At 42.4% G+C, this 26,448-nt stretch overlaps 3 protein-coding genes across 16 annotated transcripts in view; all 3 read right to left on the reverse strand.

The window, feature by feature from the left end:
• The window catches only part of Bru3 (bruno 3), a 347,812-nt gene that overhangs the window by 103,906 nt on the left and 217,458 nt on the right, over window positions 1–26,448 (reverse strand). The window lies entirely within an intron of this gene.
• LOC135160687 (uncharacterized) overlaps window positions 1–26,448 on the reverse strand; it is a 71,750-nt gene that overhangs the window by 19,022 nt on the left and 26,280 nt on the right. The gene's annotated exons all lie outside the window — the stretch shown is intronic.
• The window catches only part of LOC135160656 (uncharacterized), a 65,921-nt gene continuing 44,145 nt past the window's right edge, over window positions 4,673–26,448 (reverse strand). Inside the window, exon 2 of the mRNA XM_064117445.1 lies at window positions 4,673–15,535. Coding sequence (XP_063973515.1) covers window positions 8,993–9,559 — 567 coding nt within the window. The 5' untranslated portion in view covers window positions 9,560–15,535 and the 3' untranslated portion in view covers window positions 4,673–8,992. The remainder of the gene's footprint in view (window positions 15,536–26,448) is intronic.

Raw genomic sequence — 26,448 nt, forward strand, 5'->3', positions numbered from 1 at the left:
TCTCACTCAAGTATTGATAGAATAATCATCAGGTTGACTATTAGCACACTATCTGTTCTCTCCAAATATCTAAATTTTTCAGAATTCTTTCGGTCATATAAATATTATCCTTCGACTGATATTTTAGAATTTAAATATATGTAAAAATTGCTATGTTAACCACTTCTCGTGGGATAAGACTGAGATCCCACTGTTTTTGCATTTTTTCTCTGGGAAATTCGAATTCAAATGAGGGAGAGGAACGAATAGTGCATGGAAAAGTATAGTGGACATAACAGATGGTTGAAAATTAAATAATTCTAGGAGACTAACCGACGATAACGGAATGCAGTTCGAATTATAAAAAATATCCGCATTAATTGGTTTTTCTAGCAGAGTTCCAATCTAATCCACCAAAGAAATCGTAGTTAGTTAGTTAATTAGTTATGAAAATATCTCATTTTCTAGCTAAAATCTCAAAAAATTGAATTCATCGGCCAACGATGAAATATTTATCTTCCGTCAGTATAACGTATGGGATGATAGATGTGTACGATACGCGTTTGTGGCTTTGCTCTCCGTTCACTCAGCGAGTGTATCTGCGGTTATATACTCAAAGACCAACTGTAATTAACTGGGCTGGAGCGGAGTGAGCGAAAAGAGAAATCGCCAGCGGGTCAACGGGCGCTTCTCATTTCAGTTCAAAGTGAGCCAGCTATATCTGCACCCACTTTCTCACTCCGTGCGTAATCATTCGGTATTTCTCGTCTCCCTTTTTCTCCTCGAGGTGAAAAAAAAAACATATATCGTAACGGTGTTGGCTTTTCTCTGTAAAGTATAAAGAGAGGAAATAAATATCCAGTGGAATGACGTTGGAGAGTGGAAAAATGTTGACTATGCGAAGCCTGTATCGCGGATTCACCTTTGAAATGTCTTTTTATATATATTTTTTTTTTCATGTTATTATTTTCAATTTTCTATCATTTCCAGTCTTTCCACTGGTATTCCATTCCACCGCTTGCCGCAAATTGATCCAACTCTCCTGTTATCAAATATTTGCAGCGTCTCGGGCCCCACAATTCTGCACTCGATAAACTCGAAAGTTTGTTTACGCCAGACAACTCTCCCCCAAAACGCTTAACTCATTGTTGTTATACCACGGTACGCCTTCTTTCCACTTTCAGTCTTTCTTGTCATTCCATTGGAGCAAATTCTACTCCCCTCCTCCCTCCCTACCCTGCCCCGTGGCAGCCCTTTCCACGAGCCCTTCGCCATCCTCTCTTCGCGCTCAGCCAGGGATCCTTTCACTTGCACTTTACTTTCTTCACAGTGTGAGAGAGCATTGCCCGTAATTTCGGAGGCGACAGCACCAATGAAACCTCGGGATTTTCACCTCCGAAAATTCCGGGTAAATTGCGAATGAAAATACAGTAATAGTTTTTGATGAAAGGATTTATAAGACCTGTATTTGCAATAGAAACAATGGAATTGTGTGGTGAGTGCTGTTATGATTACGGAATTTGCTCTCAATTAATTGAATGTCATAATCTTGGGTGGAACAACTTTAAATGTCTGATGGAACCGATAAGAAAATGAGAAAGAAGAACACGCTTCAACATTTTTTTTGGTTGTCATGCGAACAAATAGGTGATTGTGACGATAGCCTAGATGAACTTCTGGCTCGCTTCCAAATCACTAGAACAAACGTTGAATTACTCCATTCGTATTTTTGCATGGAAAGCTTTCTGGAGAATTAGATGGAGAACTAGGTTAAAACATTTTTCAAAACATAAATTCAATGTTCGATAGAGCGTGGCGTAATGACGATCAGGAGATGTATCCAACGAGGGTCATTGTTTTCAACGAGCCTGCAAAAATAATAAACCAGAAATAATATGAACTGAGAGGAATAAAAAAGAAGAAAAACAGAATAAAGGGGAAAGTTGTTTGTCGGTAGCGCGTAACGATTGCCACGAAATTGAACTACGAAACGTGTGCCGCTTCTGGTTTCTTCTGCTCGATCTAACTCGTTTTTTTTTCTCTTTACGTCTCACCAATTTCCCCGTGGAGGAGGACGAGACAATACAGATACGTAAAACGCTGGGTGTCGTCGTTTCTTTTACAACTTAGTGCTGGGCGCGATGTTGAGACAGTGGTTTTGTTATATTCACTGATTCCATTGAGAAGGAGCAGTATCGGTGTCAGATTTTACAGCCAACCAAGTGTGTCTGATCCAATCAACTACTTATCCACTTATCTTTTACGTCATTCTTTTTTCACCCAGTGTGTTTCCTACCGAACGACCTTTTCCGTAATTTTCTCTTGCATTTCCCTGTTCATCAGGTCCTATTCTGGGCTTTGGAAATCCAATCCAGAGTCGTGCTGATACTACAGAGTACCTACGAGTGGACATGGACTGGTCGGATGATTTTTTTCGTAAAATACGGCTCCCAGTTGGTATCGAGACCACAACATTCAATACCAAAACGTATTGAGAGTTGTGATTTGTTATTTTCTTTTCCTCTCCATTGGCCCTCCAACACCAGCAGCCAACTACCCCTTTCACTTCATCAATCTTGGCCCACTTAGATAATTCTGCCAATTACAATATCGGCTTATTCAACGTGCGAGTTTGAGGCTGACTCCAAGTGCTCGAGGGAGTTTGAAGGAGTAGAGATGAGGATTTGGCCCCGCACAGTCGGGTGGCAATTGGGTGGGCGGGTTTTCTTGGCACACGCTAACCACTCGTACAACCACGCGAGAGCAGTTAGAGCTTTCTACATAGAACCATCGAAGGCGCGAAAACAGAGAGAGGGAGGGAGAGAGAGAGAGAGAGAAACGTGGTAACACACTGCACACCTGGCCCCGGCTCAACTCGTCCCTCTTTCTCTCTTTCTGGCACATATTCCACCTGTTGCCGAACGATCAGTCACTTGAGCCTGAGGATTTGTTTAAATCTTGATTACCCCATTTCTGAATCATTTCCATGTACGGTTAATTTCAATTTGGCACAGCTCATCGCTTCCACTCCCTTCAATCAGTTGAATTGTGGAATGTAAACATGAAGACGATTTATATACACCATGTGCTTGCTGATTAAACTCGTGCTTAATTGACGAGCAGAACAAGCTCACAACAATTTGACATGGATTAGATGAGAAATTAGGGGGAAAGAATGGATTTATCGGTAGTTTTGGCACAACTTGAATGTTCATCCGGATAGGATAGCTATTAGCCACCACCGGAAGACAAACTGGCGCATCGAAGGGTTGATTGCAGGGAGGAAAAGAGAGATGGTATGAGTGGGGATGTATAACTTGGCCTAGCCACCTCGTTTCATGTTTTACAAGGGCGCTTATCCGGAGCTCCGAGGCGGAAGATGACCGTTGGAATTTATGGGGCTGTTAAAGTATTCCCGCCCCCGGGCCCACTGTGCGTGATACCTTTCGAGGCTCTACCGGAGTACCTAATATAGCTACAAATCGCCTAAACTTTCTATTTAACTTTTTCATTTCTTTTGTTTAGGGTTTTCTTGAAGCATTTTATTTTGCATGTTTGCTCATCGGTCGTAACCACACGGAAATACCATAAAATTATTTTTACTACGAGAATGTGGTAATTTTTACGATGAGTAATGAATATACATAAATATATTTCGTGTAGTGGAGATTAAAAATCATTCAAAGACTCTATGAGGAGAGCCAACATTACAGTAATGTTATTAGATATCGGACTCATAATTTTTCATTCATCGAAACGGATCGATTTCAAATCGTATTAACTATATATAGTCTTATACTTGCTAACAAGTAAGTTCATTTACGAAAGGCTGAGGATTAATATAATCACTTGAACACATGAATTTTATATCACAAACTCATATTACGAACTTATTTTCAGGGATTTTCCGTATAGTTGATTACTATATTCTATCAGTAATCTCGAATTTTATATTTCCTCGGGGAAGTTTGTCAGAATAACGTGGAAAATACTTGATTGACGGGTATCAAATACCGGGGAATTAATTTACCCCTAGTTCAGACGTTAGAGGAAATTATCTTTCTTCGTCAACGTGAATATCGAGCGGCAAACGAGTGGTGGGTGGTGACGCAAGTTATAATCACTCATCGAACCTCCGGTCCACTGTTATAATTTGACGAGGGAGAATTTCAGGGCGATGTCAGTGTCACTGAAACTACCAGCCCTCTTTCCGTTTAGCTTATACATCGATCGGCAATTAGTCACCGGTATTAGCAACAGATTCTTCCTGAGCAATCAACCATGAAGTACTCCCGATGACGATCAAATTAAGAACATTCTCCATTGAGAATTGGCCCCGATGAACTATCATGTGTTGATTAATAATTTGACGAGAGAGAATTTAGTTGGCGCCTCATATTCCCTCCATTATCCAGTGAAATTCCCCCATCGAAACCAGGAAAACATGGATATGCGTCAAATCGTATAAATGTACTCATTGAAACGTGATTGTTTGAAACTAGCTGCTAGTGACGTGGAACAAATTACCATGTCAGTTCATATTAAACGTTTACTCGTGCTTTTGAACGTTAATAATTGGAGTTGGTAATTTCACTCCATGAATTTTTTTTTTAATATATCAAACTTGATTGAGTTGATTTTTCCATGAAATTTTAAAATGCCTTGCGTACCGTCTGCTTGTTGTGTAACGGAAGGGGGTGGGGATGAGAAACCCAGGGGATGATGGTATTAGGTCGATAATTCAATTCTCATCAAACTCTTGGCCCCCAAACTGGGCTATTTCGATGGCTAAGTCTGGTCATCAATCGCCTGGTACGTGCGGGCAACTGAGGGATAATTGCATTTTGGTGAAAGTAACCAAGGGTTAGCCGTGTAGGAAATTTAGCCAGTCTGGGGTGTAGCCACGGTTCAATCCATACCTCTGATTACACGAACAGCGTTGGACATTCAGGGAGACTTTAGAATCACTTGGTTTTTCTCCAAGTTTCACGAACGGATGTCCAGTTGAGTCCGAGGCTTTGTCGCTGTGGACAATAAATTTGATTGGACGGTATGGTTCGTCAGCCACATAAGGCCATAAAACTTGACTTACGATGAGCCCTATAACAGATGGGGAGGCCCAACCCCATGGAAACGTTGCTTTTTTTATATCCGTTTCATTTTATAATTGCCACCAGCAGACTAGGGAATGTGAAAGTTACGCCTTTAATAACGAGTTTGATTATTCTGGTGAATCCCTTTGCCCTATCCCCACATCGATTCACAACCATGAGAGGGTAATTTATATTCCGAAAATATGGTTCAATATAGTGCCATTAATATCGGCATTTTTTTATTGAAAATATTTGCCTGATAAAGTCGTAAAGATTTGAGTATGATGGCAGTTGGCGAAGTACATACAGTTACCTTGTAGTGGTGGTTGGGGTGAATACATCAGCTATGGGGTGGATTTTCGTACGTTATCAGGATGCAAGGGGTGATGGGTACAGAGAGGGCAACAGCATTTTGTTGTAAATTGCGACAGATTAATCCCTTAGGAGCGTTTGTCGTCCACTCTGAGTCGCTCGGAGGGAAATCAATAGTTGCTTCTAGTCTCATTTATGGTGGAGCGCTATATACACGCTATTTCTTTCCCCTCATTTCTCTTCATGTACTTTTTTATGAGTAATATCTGTCTGTAGATTGAATCAAAGATGCTTTTGATCAACTCAAAGCCTCCAGCGAGACAGCTTATTTAACTCAACAAGGCAAGACAGTTTGGTTGACCTGACCAAATTATTACATATTATATCAAGAACATGAAAAATTGTTCAATCCATCCAATATTCTACTGCAAACTAACAAGCTAATTTTTGTTTGATATTCTCCATGTCTTTTTTCGTAACATCTACCCTTACAAGATTGATTCGAACTCGGTTGCAATCAACTTGGCAGTCCCTAAAAACACTGCATTTCATTCAACAAAACATCGTACTTGACCAAATTATTGATTCCTAAATGAAGAACATGAAAAATGATTCAAACCCTCTCATTTTTTAATGCAAAGTGTCAGAAGCATCTCCCTTCACATCCTTCCCATCACAAAGAACCAAACAGGAACCGCCTTAATATATATTTATGCCACTCGCGCGCGGTTCTCACTTGTATATGGCATCGTGAGTGGAGGGTTTTCCTGATGTAATGCGGCCTCTTCATCATTCTTTCAACGTATTCCATACTCGTTTCTACGTGCAGGTCACCCATTCCCGAGGAATTGAGTCTTATACCATCTCCAACTATATCTATGTATATGGGGGAAAAGACAGAAAGATATGGTTGGAGGATGAGTTTTGTGGTATAGTGGAGGAGACGAATTTGGTGCAAATACTGTATCGCAATGTATACCTCAGGGCGTCTTGTATATTCTTCCATCCTTTCTCTTCACCTGTTACCCACCTCTCTCTTCCATCACTGTAGAATGAATTGGGACTCGTAGAAGAAAGAGGAGGGGGAGGGAGGCACAGAGAACATGGGAAAGACCAAAGGGACGGAGTCACGTCTCCAGACCAGAGTTGCTCTAATTAAATTACTTAAGCGTACGTGTATCCTTAGGGGTGGAGTAAGTGAAGTGGGGGTGAGGCAGAGAGAGGTGAGGGAGGGTGGAGAGGAGTACGAAGGCTCAAAACCCATCTACGACTGCATACCCACCGACTCTCGTTGGTTGATGTCTCGAAATGAGACTCCAGTGTTCAACGCGGGTTCCATTTCTATCTCTTGATATTATGTCTTTCCTGTACTATTCATTTTTCAGGGTATTTTCTTTGTGGTCTCTTGTGAATCTAACTTCTGTAACTATGTTCAAGGGAGTGTACCACTAAATGTAGTAGTTCACTTTATGGAGACTGAGACTGTTGGCTGTTATCGTGGAGAGATATATATTTTGAAGATTATAGAATGTATTTTATGGATGTGGACTGCGTGATAAGAAAGCCAAATATAATAGTTTTCAGTGAGTGAGTGAGTGGCGAGGGGTGGGGGAGGCAGTTTCTAGATGGTGTTTCCAAAAAGTGAGACGTAGATTATCCTTGATGGGAGTTTAAACGCGGTGAGACGTGATATCTGTATTGGAATGGTAGACAGTACCACTGGTAACTGTAAGTAATGCAACGGGTTATTCATATGAAGGATATCTCGTAAATAAGTCACGCAATTGTAATGCTAGAAAATATTTGGTCATTTTTCAACGCGAAACCATCATAAATCCATCACTTGAAGATGTCACTCGCTGGAGACACTTCAACGATAGTTGCGATTAATTCATTCGACTTTGTGTATTTTTGCGTGTCTCAAATATGGGAAAGATGCAATTACCTTCGACGTATTTAAACTTCATTAGTCATATGATCGTTATTTGTAAATAATTCTCCGGCAGAGAGGCGGAGGAATGAGCTCAAATCATTTGACATTTGATTCACTCACCGGAACTTAAAGTTCTTTTATACAAGAGATTATTTCTTGATAGTCTTCCACCTCTCCCATTTCCTCAACTCCTCCTCCTCGACATCGTAAGTCATAATAATGGCCGCCTGGATTTTCCTTCAGTGCCTCCTCTAGAGCACTCTAACTGAAGCATTCAGCAATGGAAAATAGTACTTGGGGATAAAGCCAACAAGTATATGTGAGTGAGTGTAGAGGGACTAGGCGGATATCGAAGGACCGGACAATCGAGAGCCAGAATACGGAGATCATGGTCAAATGACCGAACCAACCCCCGGAATAGAAAGAGAGCAAACTGGGAATGGGGAATATGGATTCTTCGGTTTGAGTCCTCGAATGAGGGTCCTTCCTCGGATGACCGTGTATCACTGATTTACATTCGGACATCAACGGAGCAGTCCTATGGCCATACTGGATTCCACATTCACTGTTCAACTTCCAATTTCTCCCCCCCTTCTTTGGCCTTTGTCCAGCCGTGATCTCCTGGAATTTTACTGGAGAAAAGGCTCTTTGGATGATCACCCGGATGGATTTGGACATGTTCAATAAGGCGGGAAGAAATCGTTGAATATCATCTTTTGTCGGACCACATACATATGGCTATTTTATTGTACCGTAGTCCCTCCATGCGACTATAATTTCTACCGTCCCTTCCGCTACTTTGATACACATTACACTTATTGTCGTTGTATCATACATATGCCAGTGAAATTGTTTTCCTGGTTCTGGCGTTCGTTGAAAAATAGTTGACCATTGAATTTTCTTTTCACTGCTCTGCCATTTCCATACAGACTGGGTATGTTTGCGACATTGATACCACTGTAACGCGTCAGCCGTGTGAAACAAAGGCACGGTATATGCAGTTAGTTAACAGACTCCAAAATACGGTGTACGAACGGGTATATAACCTGTCTCTGGTGTAGGTATGCGTCGTCAAAGGATTCGTTGAGGCCCGCCATTACCAAAGTAACGGGCGAATAGCGACCCTGAATGTTACCGTAGTATTATATCCTAGGTATTGTTCGGGGAGTAGCAGAGCATCAATTCGCAAAGACGGTGAGCTCTCTGACTGTATGTGCACTATACACGACAGACTCCCCTCGTTGCTCTTGCGTATCGGCTCGACGTCATTGTCGAATGAGTGTGGCAGTTGAAATGAGAATTGGGGTTGATATACCATTGAAAATCATATTCTGCATATGCCAAAATTCCCTCGCCACTCAAATCGGTTTCCTACCAAGGACTGATCGATAAAATTCGCTAATCAGTTGTGAATTTAAAATGAAATGGCCAGTTCAAGCCTTAATTAACCGATGATCTGTAGCTTATTGAAGCCTCTCTCCCTGGAATATCCGGAACTGGTGAATGAAATATTCTCATGAAATGTCGAAAGGAAGAACAATAAAAAGCATGCTATTCGTCGTCAGAAGTAGCCATTAACCTCGTGACTGAGAAATTGGCTCAGAGGCAACATCATAACGTCTCAGGGCAGGAAAAGCAGACTAGGTTTGGCCCCTCTTGGTGTTGAGGCGTCGTACTAGTGGATGTGCCGCGGCAACGCGCAGCCAATTACCGGTGCCCGGGCATGAAATAACTGAATTATCTCGATGGAACCGGCTGCCACGGCCCTTCGATCCTCCCACACCACCACTTTCCCTCGGCGTACACTCTGTTGCCTCGTTCGCTCATTCCCTACCAGTGTATATATCTTCATGTGGATGCACGGGTATAGATATAATGCATGGACTTCCTCTCGGTGAGTTTTGTCTATGCGTTCGGTTTTCATGCCGAAATTAACGTTGGCCTCGCGAATAATTCGATGGAGTAGACGATGCAGTTGTATATCCCTGTAGTGGGAAATTTTAAATTGACTTTTGAAAATATCCAACTGGCACATGAATGTCGACCACAGGGGTGGCGGTGGGGGTGGGGGAGAAGAATTTCCAAGGGGAATGGGAAAAAGGATTTCACCCCGATAATTTTGAATTAAGAATAGCGCCTTCAACTTTACAACCAATATTCCCAGATTTGTTGAAATCCTCCATATTCCAACGGGTGTGATGAAAACACGAAAAAAATGCAGGATGAAAAGTACCCAAAACATAAAAAGCGCAGAAAAAAATAATAAAAAAGTAAGTGCGAATGAATCGAAAGCACTGGGCTGTAAAACCTGTGAAAGCCATGAAAAAGCGTGTAACAAAAAAGAATCTGATGGTTCCCAGCGAGATATAACCAATGATGGAAGGAGAATGGTAAAACAACGTCGAATAACTTGGAATTCGAAAGGAGAGAAAAGCGCTCAGATAGCGAAAGGAGAGTAAATAAAAGGCCGTTCCAATTGGCCGATCAATTACATGAGGCCTGCATTATTCATAGGGTCGAGTGCACGCCGCAAAAAAAAAAAAAAAGTAGAAGGATCGGCCATTCGTGAATCAAACCGAATTGAGGCAGAAGGGCCGAGAAAGCGACGGGAAAAAGGATGGAATGAGTCAGTGAGAGGAGCCATTGCTCGGGGTATGGGGAGAGTGGAATATTGGAGGGTTACCAAGAGGCCGTATTTGCATTGGCAATCACTGCGGGACCACACACCGTACCCAGGGGTTCCGTTCGAATAATTCGAAGAATTAACCATAGAATTGAGTAATCAAATCGTCGTATTGGAAGACGAAAGGCGCACAGAATGGAGGAATGAGACAGATGAGGGGTGAGAGAAATGACCGTTGAGACAAAGTCACTGGAGATACCCGAGATAATATGGACTTTGAGATAGAGAGTAACAACGGTACAATGTGAATCAATCCAAGGGGACAACGGCATTCTGCCAGTAGTCATGGCGTCAGGTGGTCGGACACGGGTGTACTAAATCCCACTAGGACTCCGCCTCAGTGGTTAATGCTACACCTAGTCAGACAATGATTCACCGGAACATTGAGAAATTAGAGTTAAACTGCGTCAAGTGATAATCAACACGTCGACCGTAAAAAGTGGGAATAAATGAAAAATTTGTTATTTTGTGAGATTCGAGTGTTGTTTCAGTTATCGGCAATGTAATGACTGAAGTCGGGGGACAGATGGAAACTTGAAATATTCCTCATCTTCATCATGACAAATACTCAAAGCCCTCGAATACTGGGAGGAAAAAAAATACTCACTTCCAAATTATACGTTCACGTAAAGTAATCAAAGTACTCCTTGAGTCTGGACATTGGGCTGAGTGTGTCTATCCACCAGATGCAAGAACCCCCGGTACTATATAAGTATATCAAAGAGCTTGCTTTGGCGTTCGTCGTGGGGAGGGGAGGGGTGAGGACGAGGGAAAAGGACGGGAAAGAGTGAGAGAGACAAAGTCGGTTACCAGTAACCATTTCTCTACGTTATTACGTCTTTGAGAGCGCCGTCGAGCAGAAATTATGAGTCCCCGTGTATATACGGCCAGGGCTCACCCATCTACTTTCTACTCGAATTACGCGAAAACACAGTGGCCACAGGGACGGTGAGGTTGGTGAGGAAAAGAGCGACAGGAGAGTGTAGTTGGTGAAGCAAGAGGGGCTGAGGGTATGGAGTGAAGGGCGGGAGGATGAACTATATATGTATTTGTCAGGTTAAAGCGCCCTCTGGTCACCATCCAAACTGCCACCATTACTAACCGTGTATCATTCCGCGTTATATACCATACTGCGTCCATAAAACTTTATCACTCGGTGCCAGTGTCTCCCTTCCCTCTCGGGCTTCTCCTGTTCTTGGCCCTGGTGATGTACCTGCTACCTCACTAAACGCCACTAAGCCGGCAAGTGTAAAATTCACGTGCATTTGTCTCGTCACTCTTTATCATTTTTCACCAAGAGTTGCCAGCCATGATAATCCATGGAGTGATTGGAAGTAGATGGTTAAAATATGTTTTAGCTTTGGTGAGAATGAGCGTTTGGCAGAATGTCGTTGTCTTCAGTGGGGCGTGGCAGGGTTAGTTTGGTTGGAAGCATGCCTGGGCAAGCACGGCAAACATGCGGCAACTGACACTGAAGCGACGCCTGACTGAACCCAGGAGTCTGAGTCTGAGTATACATACATATGTGGAGAAGTGAGACTCCCTCCGTTCACAGATCTCATTTGTCTTTCTCTGTTTCTCACCCGTTTCATCACAGTCCATCTCACTCTCCCTCTCTGGACTGCGGTCGACGTGAACAAACAGACGTGTTGGCGTCCACGGAGAGTTGGAAAACACAAGGAGGAAGGAATTGAAGGCAGTGATGCTCGTTCTTTTGGATACACCAAACTCATTCCTGGTGCTATCTCAACCGTATCAGATCTTGAAATTGAATCAATGTGTCGTCAGTGAGGCAATGATCATCGATACGACAGGTACTGTTGATAATGGTGAATTCAAGATGTGGTTATTCTCAGTTTTCCCCCGAGTGATGAATAAAAAAGACCAATAAAAGCGTTTATCTGGTCGTTCGATTCGCGAAACGATACATGAAGACGGGGATAATGATAATTCCACGTCATAAAGCACAACTCGTAATCCAATAGCAAAACGATTTCGTTCAGTTGACGACATGCATCTGTACACGAGTACAGTATGGCAAAACTCGGGCTCCCGGGGACCACCAGTTTCCGACAGATTCTATACCCGAGTGGGATTAAGTCGACGCTTTCCAGGTTTACGGTCGGTCTACAAATCCATCGTTTCCCGTCTTCGTCTACTGTACAGTGTGCCTAAATTATTTATGACGGTGCGGGCTTGGGGATAGGGGATAGGGAGATGTGGAATAAGGCATGGGATGCCTTGGGTCTAGCTGGCAGGGTTGAGCTTCATGTAGACTATCAAAATCAACTGTGTTGTTGTTGCTGGTGGATAAATTGACCGTGAAAATTGGGGTCAAAATTAGGGGAGGGGTCAGGGAGAATTCTTATGCCTCTGGAGGGATCAGACAATAGACAACATCTCTTGTAGGAGCCAACACCAGCCAAGTGTTGGCTCCAATTTACCTAACCATAGTTTCGCTCAAGCCAGAGGAACAGTTAACCAGATAGATATACGCCCTGGGTGAATACATGTGGAGTATCTCAGGATACATGGTGAATGTTGTTGATGGAGGGAGGGTTTTCGTAGTGGTGTAGCTGTATAATGTTTGCCGGATGAACGACTTCCACCCCGGCATCTGTTTACCGGTCCAACGGCTCCAATACCTCGGCCCTCCTACCCCCACACTGTACACGGGATACGGCCTCGTCTATCCACCCAATCTCGTATCTACTTTAGGGTTCTCAGAGGCGTAGAAACTTGCCCGGACCATACCCATGAAGTTTACATCTCCAGAAGTTGAAGAGCTTCTTACACATGCCAAAGAAGCTCTTGGTATCTCACGAATTTTCAAACCCTCGCCCTGATAGTTTACCAAAATTTTCACCCTCGTAATGATACCGAGGACAATATTTTTACAAATATTCAGTTTGCTCTGTCACACAACGACCATCCGATCTTTCTCTCATTTTATTTATTGATGGGAAGAATTCAACGGAAGCTGAATAAGATATGCTAAACTCGATCGTGTGGACGAAAGAAACCGCCTGCGGCTTGTGATTCTGATGGTTTGGATGTTGGTATAAGGCTGAAGGGAGGAAAATATACGGGATGAGGATGTAGTGAAAGGCAGGATGGGGGAGGGGGATTGTATGTCGAGGAGTAGATCGTAGAAGTGACTGAGCAAACACAGTCCGACGAGGTGCAAATTGGAATATGGAAATCGGGTCGCGCGCGCGGGGAGGCGTACTGGCGTATGCGCAATGTTAGTGGCGCGGTGACGCGGAAGGAAATGTCCGATCGATCACCGATTTCACCGACGAGTTATTGCTCCTTCCGGTTCATGCAAATTTGTCCAATTATTTGACATATTTTTTACGGGGATTCACGCCTATCCTGTTAGATTCGCAAGCGTTAGAAAAAAATTGTATTTGAAGTTAACGATACCTTAGTATTTTGAATATTTATTCAAACATCAGAGCTACCATTCGTGATATAATTAATAATGTAGTCTGTACCCAATGGAAATTACACTTGTATTTGCATTTCCGAATTCAAATCATGTTTCATTCCACATTTGAATTGAGATGTCTTTAAAGCACGAGTTTTTACGCTGTCAAGTGTTTATTCTAATCCTTGAGATGAGTCTACACGATAGGGCTCACCTGAAGGATGACTCGGGGGTATTTCAGCAGTAGTTAATGCACCAAGTTCCAGTATTAGCCGACCAAATAACAAGAGCAAGATGAATGGAGTACTTTGCCTTACATAATTCATTGGCGGTGCTTCATGGGCTGCCGTTTGAAAACCGCAAGAGAGCTGTTGCCTAACCACATTCACCCTTCAAAAGGCCGTCTAATCATACACGATGAATGTTAAATGCCGGAAATTGCACGGTATCAGTGAGTCATCTGTATGTTATTAAATATGAATAACACATTATCTTTATTCGTGAAAATTGGAATAACCGCCGCCACAGAGCGAGGTAACGCACGGCCCGTCACATATCTACATATACGAACGGTTAAATTTTTTCACACAGCCTCTTATAAATTCTCCTCACTTATTACCGAATCCTCTTTCCTTCGGATTCCCAGGTAGAATGAATACTAACGCAGAATAATGGATATGGATAGATCAATTGAATTTCAAATATACATTTCTCCCTGAATTAGTCACGAATGCAGACCCAGGGATAAAAGAGGTGATATTAATTCAAGGCTCGGGGAGGCAGAGGATTGAACTCGATAACTCGAAATCGAATCCCTCGATCACTCTAGTGGTCCACGGTGAGATTCATGAATGCCAAGCAGCGAATCTTGCCAGTCTCGAGCATCCGACCTGAGCAAAATCATTCGGACGGGAAAGCCCTATTCTACACAAGTCTCTCACTTGTATTTGGTAACGAGGAAAAAAGGGAGGGCACGCGGCAATGTCTAGGAGGAGGAGGAGGGTCAGAAGAGGTGGGGGGGGGGGAGGTGAGAGTGGTGAATCGAGTAAAAGCTCAGTGTGGAAGGGGGAATAGGAGTGGTAAGTAATGGGTTCTGTCGTGGCTGTTTAGAAGCGCTATAGTCCCACCAAGATTGGAGGTGGCTTCCCCTCCGTAGCCATGGACCCCTACATACAAACTATTGCATCGCATCTCACCCAGCCCGATATGCCAGATCGAGTTAGCACACCCTCAATACTACCTTGGCCCCTTGCGTCTATTTCGAATGCCTCTTGGGCACCAACTGGTGAATTTTCTCTCGGTTCATTCTATTTTTTTTTTCATTTTTTTTTCTGCCCATGTTTTCCTCCAATATTTGAGGGAATTCACTTTTATTTTTTCCACACCCATCTCGTATACACGGGTAAAACCATAATGAAATGTCGTCGAAAGCAATAAGAGATATTTCCATTCTTGCCTGCGACAGAAAAGAGAAAATGACATTTCATTGTGAGCTACAGAACCCCTTTGCACTCTCCTCTACCAGTTTCCTTGAACTATATGTACGTATTTTACTCCTGGTTCTTTTCACTCCTTCAGGTTTCCTCATAAAATCATGATATTACCGATCTCACGAGTATACCCTGCATTTATCTATTTCCCTCCTTCTTCATTCTTTCTTCTCATCCTTTTGTGCTTTCGTATACATGCATTCATTCGTCCGTCCTCCTCTCACTTTACTTTTATATATAAAAAAAAATAGGGACAATGCAATGAATTTCTCCCTCTTTGAACAATAAAAAAAAGTGGATACGACACGATATGTATTGGAGAGAATGAGTTCTTCGATGCGACGAAGCTAGAGAGAGATATTGTGCAATAATATTTGATGACACGATTGCATTCAGCGAAATCATAATAGCTTTAAGCTCCTCGAGGTTGGAGGATCAATGAAAAATGCTGTTTGATGGGATTTTTATTGTCATGTTTACTCGCCCGAGTCATAATAAATTCTTTGTCATACTCACAAACGTCCAACTCCAATATTTTCAATAAACTCCATGCACTCAATATACTTATCAACAAGGTGCATTGATTTTGGTGCAGAGAATGCCGGGAAAACTTACCTGGAACAAACAAAGAAAGTGATTATCGGTAAAGCTGTGTGTGTGGGTGTGTGGAAAATGTATTAATACATTAATGGAAGCATTTTCGGGGGTACTCGGCTGGTTGTTGGAGTAGGGGGGGGGTGGAGAACAAAGGGTTTTCGGATGATTTTATCGTGCCAGCATAAACCGTTTTGCACGATCGCTGAGCGTCTCTCAAATTTTCATTTGCCGGAGAACTGAACACACCGGTCTCTTACTCTCTCCAATACACACGCTATTCCATGTATATTCGCTGTGCTTGGCCTCGCGCTTGGCTGAGTTCATTAAAGCTCACCGGCTCTCCGTTTAATCCTCGCGAACCTACCGGAAGCATGTTCGATAAACATTACCGCCCACGGTGCGAGAGTACACTGTACATGGTTCATGGGGATATGTGCATGGAGGGACAGGGTAAAGAGTGAGGAGGGTGGGAGAGAGTGATGATAGAATTTTCTTCCGTCTTGAAAACCAGACCTTCCAGAGGAGTCTGAGTCTCAGTTAAGATCAAGAGGATTTTCTCTATAAATACTCAATTCGCAAAGACGCCCGCTCCGAAGAGGGAGACGGGGAGGTCTAGCACATAGACCATCCTATTTCCCTTTTTCCACGGGAAAATACCTTTTACCAAAAAGCAGAATCTCCCAGGGGGAGATTCAAAGACGCATGGCCACGTGAAATTATATGCTCGCAAACCTCACCACTACCCCATCTGAAAAGATCCATTTCATGCTGACTTGGACGTTTCTCGGGTCGAGATTTTGTGCTGAAACCTCACGTTTAGTCGATCAAAACTGGAAGAAATGATATTGTCCCGTAAATTTCAACGGTTTCGGGATGATGGGTTTAATTTGATGAGTAAAGGGAGGAGATTTACCGATTATTTATCTGAAAGTTGTGTTCCATTATTTTGGGTAATTTGGAATGGATAATCACAAGAAAATTATCGACATATTTTTCTGGAAATTTCGAGGCACTTCCAACAGTGAATTGTCGGCCATTGTCGTTGAAACGTCGGTAAGTCACCGGTTTTTATCGGTTCACCACGATCAACCTCATATCTTCTGGGTGCTTGGTCCCTCGCTAATTCTTGCTCTCAATTTCCGGCAGATCAGAGAACGGTAGAATCCTAACTCCCTCTGGTCACAATGGCCGGGGCCGGGAGGGGGGCGAGGGGGAGAGAAAAAAAAGCGTAACGAGGGAGGCAAAGAAAGGAGAGGGTGGCGGGTCAAATAGCAAGGGATGGTCGAAAGGGGGTTTTAATGTCTGTTCAGGCCCGCCGCGAATTACCCCACCGAGATTTATTAAAACCGTAAAGCAAAAGAAACGACTTTGCCCGGCCGAAGGGGTCTCTCACGAGCTACGATTCGCCACGTAACTTTGCACAACCAGACTGAGGATAAAGACAAAAAGGGAAGTCAGCTAGGGGTGGGTACAGTGGGTGTAATTGTTGTTTCTCCGTGTTGGCTATTCTCTGAATCCGACGTTAGTGACCATCGGGCATTCTTATTGTCGGTTGGACTTGATCAGCTACGCCGGATTAGTCCTCCAACCCTCGTGTTTTTTTTTCATCCATTTTGTTTTTCTTTCTCAACTTTATCACTAGAGGAAACCCCTAACTTCTGTAATTTTATCGATGCTGTGTGTTGGCAACTTTGGCTTTCTCCATTTGCCAAAGGGATATCATCCTGATAACCATAATTGATTTTTCCACATTTCGAAAATACAATTTGACACGAGTGAAAGAAGCCCAGAATCCTGAAAATGTATCAACATCTTTTATCATCCCAGGACCATACATTTTTTTTTTCTTCACCATGTTGGGAGGTTTATACAATCAGGATAAACCGAGTGAAAAGAAGGGTGAAACAGCCTCGGCTGGAGGGACATTTGCCATAGCTTTCTCTGTTGGTAGACGGTGTAGAAAACTGGTAAGAAAACTTATCCAGAGTTGGAAGTTATGTAGGATATTCGGTGACGCGACAACTTTTTCGGGAAGACGGAAAAACGTCGATATATTTACCACCCTCTAGTGACTCGTCCTCCATCGGTGGTCTATCCACACATATCTGTTTCAAGGGGTGTCTCCATTCGCTCATGCTCATCCAGATATTCAAGTCAAAGTGGAGGCAAAAGGTTTGGCGAACGTCCAAAGTCCAAAATATCCCATGTCCTAAGTGTACTGGCTGCGCCAGCAGTCACAATCCATTGCACAAGTTGAATCGCATCCGCTGAGGTTCAAGTGGGTAGAAGAAAGATGAAGGGTTGAGAATTCAGGGCTTACAGAAGTGAAGTGAATGTTTAGTGTAACGTTACAGAAGTCGTCCTGCTGAGTTCATGAGAGGAAAGAACAGCGGATTCAGTAAACAAGCGATTCTGGTCTAGCTGAATGACAATTATATTCAATCATCCAGTCTGGTTGAGGACAAAGTATCCTTTGCACTGCTCAATTTAGTTGGCGATGGCTACCAACAAGGACTGCTCCGAATTGTTGATGTCTACATATTCCAAATCAAATGAGCCAGTGAACGATTCAGCAGATCCAGTGGAATAAGAATTTCCAGAACGGTGTGGTAATCATGTTCAGGCATTCATGAGAACAAAGAACGGAATAGTAGTAAACAAAAGATTTCGGTTTGGCTGCTAGACCATTCTCCACGATCGCTGTATACACTGCTTTTGGAAGAAAACAGGAAACTATTCGTAGCTCCATTGGATCTGGCTCCGGATTCATTATGACTATCTATTGTAGGTCAAGTGACGTGAGACCATTCAAACGTAAGAATAACTCCCGGTACCGATACGCTAACGAGGATAAATTTCTCGTAGAGTCCTATTCCAAAATGGTACCGTAAATAAGAATTAGAATGAGAATTCCCAGTTTGAAAGTCATCAAAGAATATTGTCATAATATCCAATAATGCTGACCACCATCGGGTTACGAAGAACGAAAGGAAACTTGTTGAGCCGGAGTCAATTACGCTTTCCCGGCACTCTATTCAGTTAACATAATCAGCTGGACTAAATTTGTCATTTTAAAAGTGAGAACTATGAAACAAGCCAATATGCATATATGAAACTGTTGCCTCCAGGCAATACTTTTTCTGATGAAAAGAACGGGCGTCCGACACCAGGGAATAATAATCTTTCCAATGCCCCGAGCTAGCCTCTCGCTATTATTCTAATGAATTGCAGCTAGCACTTGCTAATTAATTACTCCGACAAACATCCTCATTTCTCGGTCATGAGGAGTCGAGAAATGAATTGTGTCGTGAGGTCGCCAAAAAAATGGAGCTCGTGAAAAAGAAGAAGGACTCTGCGCTGAATTCGGCCGCGATCTGCCGTGAATTATGCGGGTTGCACGCGAGTATAACCGTGGAGGAAACGAGAGACATAGGGGCGATTTAGGTTGCTCGTGAAAGCACAGAGCGTGTGGAGCGTTACATCGAAAAGCGATTGGGCGGAGCCAAGTCGAAAGTTATATATATGGCTGCATGCTGGCGGCCTCAGTCTCTCTTTCTCCCTCTGCTTCTTTTCCTACCCCAGTCTCTCCCTCAGTCAGTGCTTTTTGCACGACTATTGCAACAGTTGGCCCCTTTAAAGCTCCTACTTGTGAACTCGGCATACCACAAGAGCCCTCCCTTTAACGCCTCTCATAAGCGGGTCGCGATCTCGGAAAGATGGTGAGGGATAAATAGAGAGGGATACGAAGGTAAATCCTCACGGTAAGACGTGTCCGCACACCTCGAGCAAGTGAATCGATCGAAATAAATGAATGTCCACGGAGCCTGAATTATCGCTGTTTCACGATAGAATTTTTCATTCGGATGAATTAGATGAACTACGAGTCATTCGGTTAATCTTCATCATTTATCTCTGGAATGTTGAAAAGCTACTCGTGGATTAAATAATGAGGTTTTCATTCTGTTCAAGTGAACAATGAAGAGAGGTGATTTTTTAAAAATAAGTTGTACAGTTGAAAGGGACAGTTTTGAACTCCATGGGAGGGATGGCGTATCCAGGGGGAATAAATAATTTAGATTTCCCACTGTAGTACAGCCGAGAGGATTTTCAATAAGCTCCTGGGGATTGCACCGTTGCCCACTGTTGTATCCAAGTCTACCTAACCGTAGGAATATGCAAAATCCGTGTTACTCGACGCACTCACGGCAGACTAATCCCACAAACGCTTTCTCTACTCTCACTGCTTCATTTTATTCTCGTAATCACTTTACCCCACTTGCAATTTTATGAGATTGATAATGGCTTATTTTGAGAAACCAAGTGGGATGAGTTCTGCCATGGAACTATCTTCGGAAGTAGATTAACTTCAGATAACTCATTTCAAGTCATGTTGAGAATTTTCCACATCTCAGTTGGAGCCAATAGCCTATCCTCACCTATCTGGGAATTCTTCATGTACATATATATGTATATATATATAAATGGCACAGGATTGACTGGTAGAACTCTACGTCTTTTCTTCAAGAAACTGTCACAAAATATTTCCTCATTTGGAAGCTCTTAAGTTATATGTGATAATAAAAAAAATAAGTTTCAACGTCATGATCATGTTAAAAGGTCACTTCATTACTTGACACTTCACCGTTTAAACGGTTAATTTTCCCTGGACATTATCTTCATTCAGTGTACTGGTGTGTAACCCTCTGAGTTCGTCAAGGGATGAATTATGAGAAAGGCAAGGAAACTTATGGAATATGGTAGTGTGTTGGGAATCAACGGAAGTGGAGTGTCGAGAAGTGGAGTGAAAAGCGGTGGAGCTTGGACGCCCAGTGCTCTCGCGAGAGGTCTGAACCACCACGGACTAAACCAGCTCATTCATTGCCCAGTTTAGAGACGCTTTGGTCTGAATATTCATGGGTAAGAGTGCCACTGCATCCCCAGGGCAAATATCACTCGAAAAGTTCTCAATGACCCACCCATGTTTGGAACCATACACTCACTTTAATCCGCCGTTCTCAGAATTGAACAGTATTTTACTTTGAATAAATTTCGTGATTCGGTGATCATCACATTTCGTTCAATCGAATATCCCTCTGGTATTTTTATATTTTCCATTTGACTTTTGAACAGTCAGAATACAAAATTTTACAACTGAGATTATGAATTTTCGCGAGAAACAATTTTCAGTGAATTCCTCCCTTTTTTCAGTCTCTTGCATTATTTTCCTCACTTCTCCCCTTCTTTCCCATCTCACCACAGTGTTACTCCTTTCTTATGCGCGCCCACATCATTTGAGATGCCAATGCGATTCCAATATTGGAAAACAATTTTTCTCGTCGTAGAAGTTGAATTTTAGCGTTGGCTTTTGCTTTCCCTCACCCAACTGTCTAGTCGTCTTCTCTCGGTGGAAACGACTCTGGCACTTTCAAGGGAAAAGGGAGGAAAATCGTTGGCTGAATAGTACCAATACATGTATACACGTATGCATATAAAGTACAAAAGATCCGGATATGATAGCCAATCGGTATTATTGATCCACAAAAGTTGAAATTCGGTGGAGAAAATTGTTTCTTTCCTCATGTCCATGTCATTTTATAGACTTTTTTTTTTCATCCCTCGTCTGGGAAATATCGCTCGTACTCGTTGTTGTGGCATCAAATATAACTATGAGTTAACCCGTGGAATGAAAGAGAGATAGCAAGAAGTTATGCGAATACCGCGTGCACGGGGGCGTCTCTCGCTGGATCCCCTGATATTGAAATACCGGAATAACGAACCTTTATTAAAATATAATTTGGCCCATTAATTAGCATGGCCCTGGCTATTTCAGGGGGCACCGAGTATACACAGACTTCCAAAGCCCTCTCGGTTGCTTTCTACGCCTCGTCCTCTTTAACTACACTGAGTTGGTCGTGGGGTATTCTCTCTCCTCTACTGTTCAGAGGTGCAACACCGTGGCCTCCCATCCCCCTTCACCTCACTTCTGCTTGTGTACCACCCTTAACTATGTAGTTGCACTCGCTCGCACTCTCTTTCTACTACTACTCCTCCTCTCCCCCCGCCCTCCCCATTGCACCCTCTCCCCTTTCCATTTTACGCCCTATACCTAAAACCTCGCCTCGGTAAAATTAAATTGTAATTGTATTATATAGACCCTGTATAGTTTAACGCTGGTACTGACGACAACTAATTATATTTGGACGGCCAGAATTTACTTCATGATTAAACCAGAGTGGGCTTTTATACGTTCTTTTTAATATCGAGATACTCGTGATTAGTAAATAAATAAACTAGGCCAACGAATACTCTGTAAAAAATTGCGGCGCCTTTTTTTAGTAGTTTAGTTGGTCGAGGTTATACGTAAACCGAGGAACAAGGATAATTTTTAATTAAGAAGCAAGATTATGCAATTTCTCATTTTTTATATTTCAACGATTCATCTCAATGATAAATGAGAGAATGAAAAACACAATAAACCACAACATGATTGTGTGGGCCAGACACTCAGTCCCTTTCTAATGTAGAATAAAAAAAAATCAATTCACTGGACATCAACGAAATTCCTGATAATCAGGTTAGGTGAGTTTGTAGGAGAGAGTGGCCTCTCAAGCTGGACGATGGAGGGTGTTGAGCTTAACTGGATAATGAGTTATTTAGTTTACCAACATTTAGACGGCATCTGAGGTTGGAAGGCGTTCATAGCCCTATGGGAAAAGGGAAAGGCCTCCCTCCGCCCATCCACCAACTGATGGTCTAAGAGACTTAGGAGCTAGCGGTCACCCCTTGAGTGCATTCTCCTGTTCTGTAGGGCCGTATGGCGTCTGTCTGCGCTCAGACTTTCAAGACCATTAATTCAAAGCGACTGAGCGGTTCGTGCCTGCGACCTTCCAGCAATTTCATGGAAATTCAGGGATAATCGTTTATGCATTAGAAATGATAATTGCTTTGGGATTAATGAAAAAGTTGATAATTATTATTTATGTACTATGTTAAAGCAATTATTAGCTATTATTTATACTCTTCCCCTCTGGAGAATTGAGAAATTAATACCTTCCCTATTCTTCTGATGGTGTACACCCATATGATGCTTGTACACTTGGTATGAATGGTGAATAGTAATAGGAAAACCCATTATTTCTTAATGATGTTCATCTTTCGAAATCATCCATTGCCAGTGCCCTGAATATATATTCAAGAATTCATTATATTCGTGGTGGAAGATACCCGCGGTGACTGTGAAGATGGAGTAGTGCCCGCAGAGTTGTGGGTTCAAGACGATGGGTACCTTTCCGTATACGGCAAAGAGGATGGAATTAGCATCTCCATTAGTCGTGCGGCATAATGCGATATTCCTGGGATTGGTGGTGAGAAATAAGATGACAATACGGGGGGGACCTCGGTATCTCTCAATGGCTTCCATCCTTTGTGGTTTGGAGACTGGTATGATTTATGCTCCACGATCTTGGAGTACAATTTCAACAATAAAATATCATTGTGGAATTATGGTAATTTTTGGATCTATTTTCATGGATGAAGTGTTTGCGGTCAACAATGTTTTGACACTATTGTTATGATGCTTCAGGATTTATTGTATTAATTTTCTGGACTGGCTGTCAGCCCATGGAACATAGCTTTCAATTTCAGATTCCACTTGACTCTATTTTTCATTCTTGAAATGACTTGGTGAGCCGACCCTTCGCCTGAATGCTAGACAAATGTTAATGGTATTGAACCATGTCTTGGGGTCTGAACAAGTGCGAACTTTAAAAAGGATTTGTTGCTGTGATTCCTTGTTACGTTCCTAAATTCAATTGCACGATATTAGACTGTCTATAGTTAGAGAGAACGTTCCGAATTCACATCCCGGTATTATTTTTCGATATATTAATTGTCAATATGCCAACATACAACGTAAATATCACTCCGAATATATCAATATAAATGACTTTGAATAATTCAATCAAGACAGAAGAGCGAGAAAGTGTGAAGGGGAATATCAGTAGTTATAGCTTATAGGCACGACTATGATGGATAGAGTTCACGAGAGGTAACGGCTCAACGACGGTTGGACTATTACTGGGCGGTATCGACTATCATATCAACGTCACGAACAATTTAACAGGTCCACACTATGAAAGATAGAGTGAGATAGTGAGATCCTCGGCTGAAACCGCTGACGGAGCGTCGCCACTCCGCCTCTCACCATCCACCGTCTCTGCGTTTCTCCATCCCTTTGGTATAAGTTCACTTATTCGTACCCTCTTCCCTTCTCCATCCCATCCACGGCATTGACGGACCGGTCGAAAACTGCATGAAAACTTGGGAAATAGTTTTTGAAAGCCACTTCACAAAGCACAGGAAAAGACCCTTTGCCGGGGCTATCTTACTCCCTGTTCCTCTTTCCTCTCTCATACTTTCGGAATTCAACACTCCTTCGTTCGATCCACTACTGTCTTTTTCCCCGTATAGTCGAGTTCCAAATTCCGAACTTATTGGGGAAACTTTTTAACTAAGTTTGGCGGTCGCTTTTGCCCCGATCCTAGGTCCTAGCTATTATGTCCTATTGAGGGAAAATAATGTGCGCATGACAATCATTTTGGACTCGATAATTGATTACATTGTCAGACTACAACAAATTTATCCCTTGTGTTTCAAGGAAATGTTCTAACAAAAAAATGACTGAAGTATTTTATGAATTTGGCATCGAAGGGTTAGAATTTTGAATATAATTTGGAGACTATTCCCACCCGGAGATGATTAAAAGCATTGTGGGAGGGGGTGGGGGGTCCTCCAACATGTCATTAGTGGTCTCGACACGACTGGACACTCGAAAATGAAAGCAACCGGTCTGTATAGCCTACAGGGTTGAATGTGGACACATCCGAAAGGGAGCGAAAAAGCGAGGATAGAGGGGAGGTAAATGGAGGGACATATAATACTGTGGTAGCCTGATAGTGGTGGGAGAAAAACACTCGGTTATACGATGCGACAGAGGGGTTCCAAAAATAATGTTCGGACATGCACCACTGTATAGGAATATTTCCCTCGCGTATGTGCTGAACGTACGACATAAACATTCTAAAGAGTCTCTGTGTTTCTCTTATTTTAATGCCCGAATCACGGGGAAAATTCACGGGGTAAAACCCTACTGCACATGTATGCACGTGGCGTTCTTTACTCCCTTCTTTCTCTCTGTACCTCTCTTTCTCCTCTTTTTCCTTTTCGATAAATTTTTTTTCCCAACCGTTTTTCCTACGCCTTTACCTCTCTTTTGCGCTCTGTGTCTCACAGGTATAACCCAACATAGGATGGACACATTCGGCGACTCAAAAACTTTTTAGTAGCGGCGCCATAATTAAACCCGGCGTTCTCGCTGTTTCTCTGTCTGTCCGTTTTATTCATGTTTTTCTCATTTCATTCGTATGTGTAGCAACGTGTATACGCGACGGGCCGATTTTCCGAGATTTTTTATTGAAAAAAAACGAGGACAAACTAGTGGCAATGGTAAAATAACAAAAGAAAAATCGATGCAATTCAAAATTTTTCCGAAGGCACACGAAGAATATGGAACTCACGCGTTGATCACTTGGATTTTTATCCCGCCAACAAACAGCCGTAACTCGAAACTTCGGGCTGAATTTCCATTTATTTTTTCTCTTTTTTTTTTCATGCCTCTCTTTGCCGCCGTACTGTTGTCAACTATCAAATATCAGTGTTAACTATCGAAAACTGAGTACGGGGAATCTGTGATACATGAGCGAATCAATGCCAAAGCATTCAGTGTATCCATCTGTGAATTTAAAAAATTCCCATCCTCTCAATCATTTGGCACGGGATTCCAAGTGTGTCCGATGAAATTCTTTTATTTTACTCGCCATCAGATGTACTTCAGTTTATGGAGTAGGAGGCGGCTGCACGAGGATTCGCGAACACCGGTGTTTTTTATTGAAACATTCTAGTTCGTTTGAAATTCGCCCATATGCGTATATTTGGTTCAATTGAAAAGCCATTTTGGAGTGGGCACTGTAATAAAACTGGGGGAGTGAGGAAGGGATGAGAAGGGGGAAAAAATGTACGATTGTCGAGTGAGGTTATACAGCCCCAATACTGCACGAGGGTAGTACAGGATCATCGGGAGGTACGCGTTAATTAGAGAAAGGGTCGGATTCCCATTGGGGGATTCACGAAACCAAATAAAATCACGGTATATGTACATTCACCCTCGATGAACAATTCCCGATGAATCTCTGAAACATCCGAAAACCCGTAACTTCCACCGGATAATAATGAAGAAACGATGGTAATATCAACTCGACCCCTTTCTCTCTGCCCCGCGGAAAATTAGCAGCCACAGACCGTGAAATCTGTGTTCACAGGCTCATACCTCTGGCAAAAGCCCCGTGAAGTCTGCCGGGGATTTTCCTAACACCCCCTGGCTCATGTGATACATATGACTATGTGTTAACACATTCGATATAATAAGTTAACGTCACGTTACCACGGAAATAACAATCATCATTATAAATTGTATAATTTAGCAGCTAGGGTTTCGTGGGGGATTGTTGTTAATTGAAGGGCTCATTGCAGTCATCACGGTGATGTATTTGTATATTTTGTCAGTTGTACGTGAATCATTTCAAAATTGTGACTGTTTTGACGAAACGACCACATCATCATTAGAATTGTTAATGCACGTTATAATAAAAATGGCACTTCTAGCAGAACTTTGTACGTGTCGAAAAGTTCTACACCTCAAGAAATGAGTCTTATGCTTCTTACGTTTTACTCGAGGAAGTTCTAGAACTCACGAGACTATTAACTCGACTAATAAAAAATTCAACTACCGATAAAAGGGTTAATTGCTTTTAACACTTGGAATCGAATATAATTTCTAGAAATTCAATCGTTTCCTCTCCGATTTATCTATAATA

This window comes from Diachasmimorpha longicaudata, chromosome 1, assembly GCF_034640455.1.
Source record: "Diachasmimorpha longicaudata isolate KC_UGA_2023 chromosome 1, iyDiaLong2, whole genome shotgun sequence".
Classification (NCBI taxonomy): Eukaryota; Metazoa; Arthropoda; class Insecta; order Hymenoptera; family Braconidae; genus Diachasmimorpha; species Diachasmimorpha longicaudata.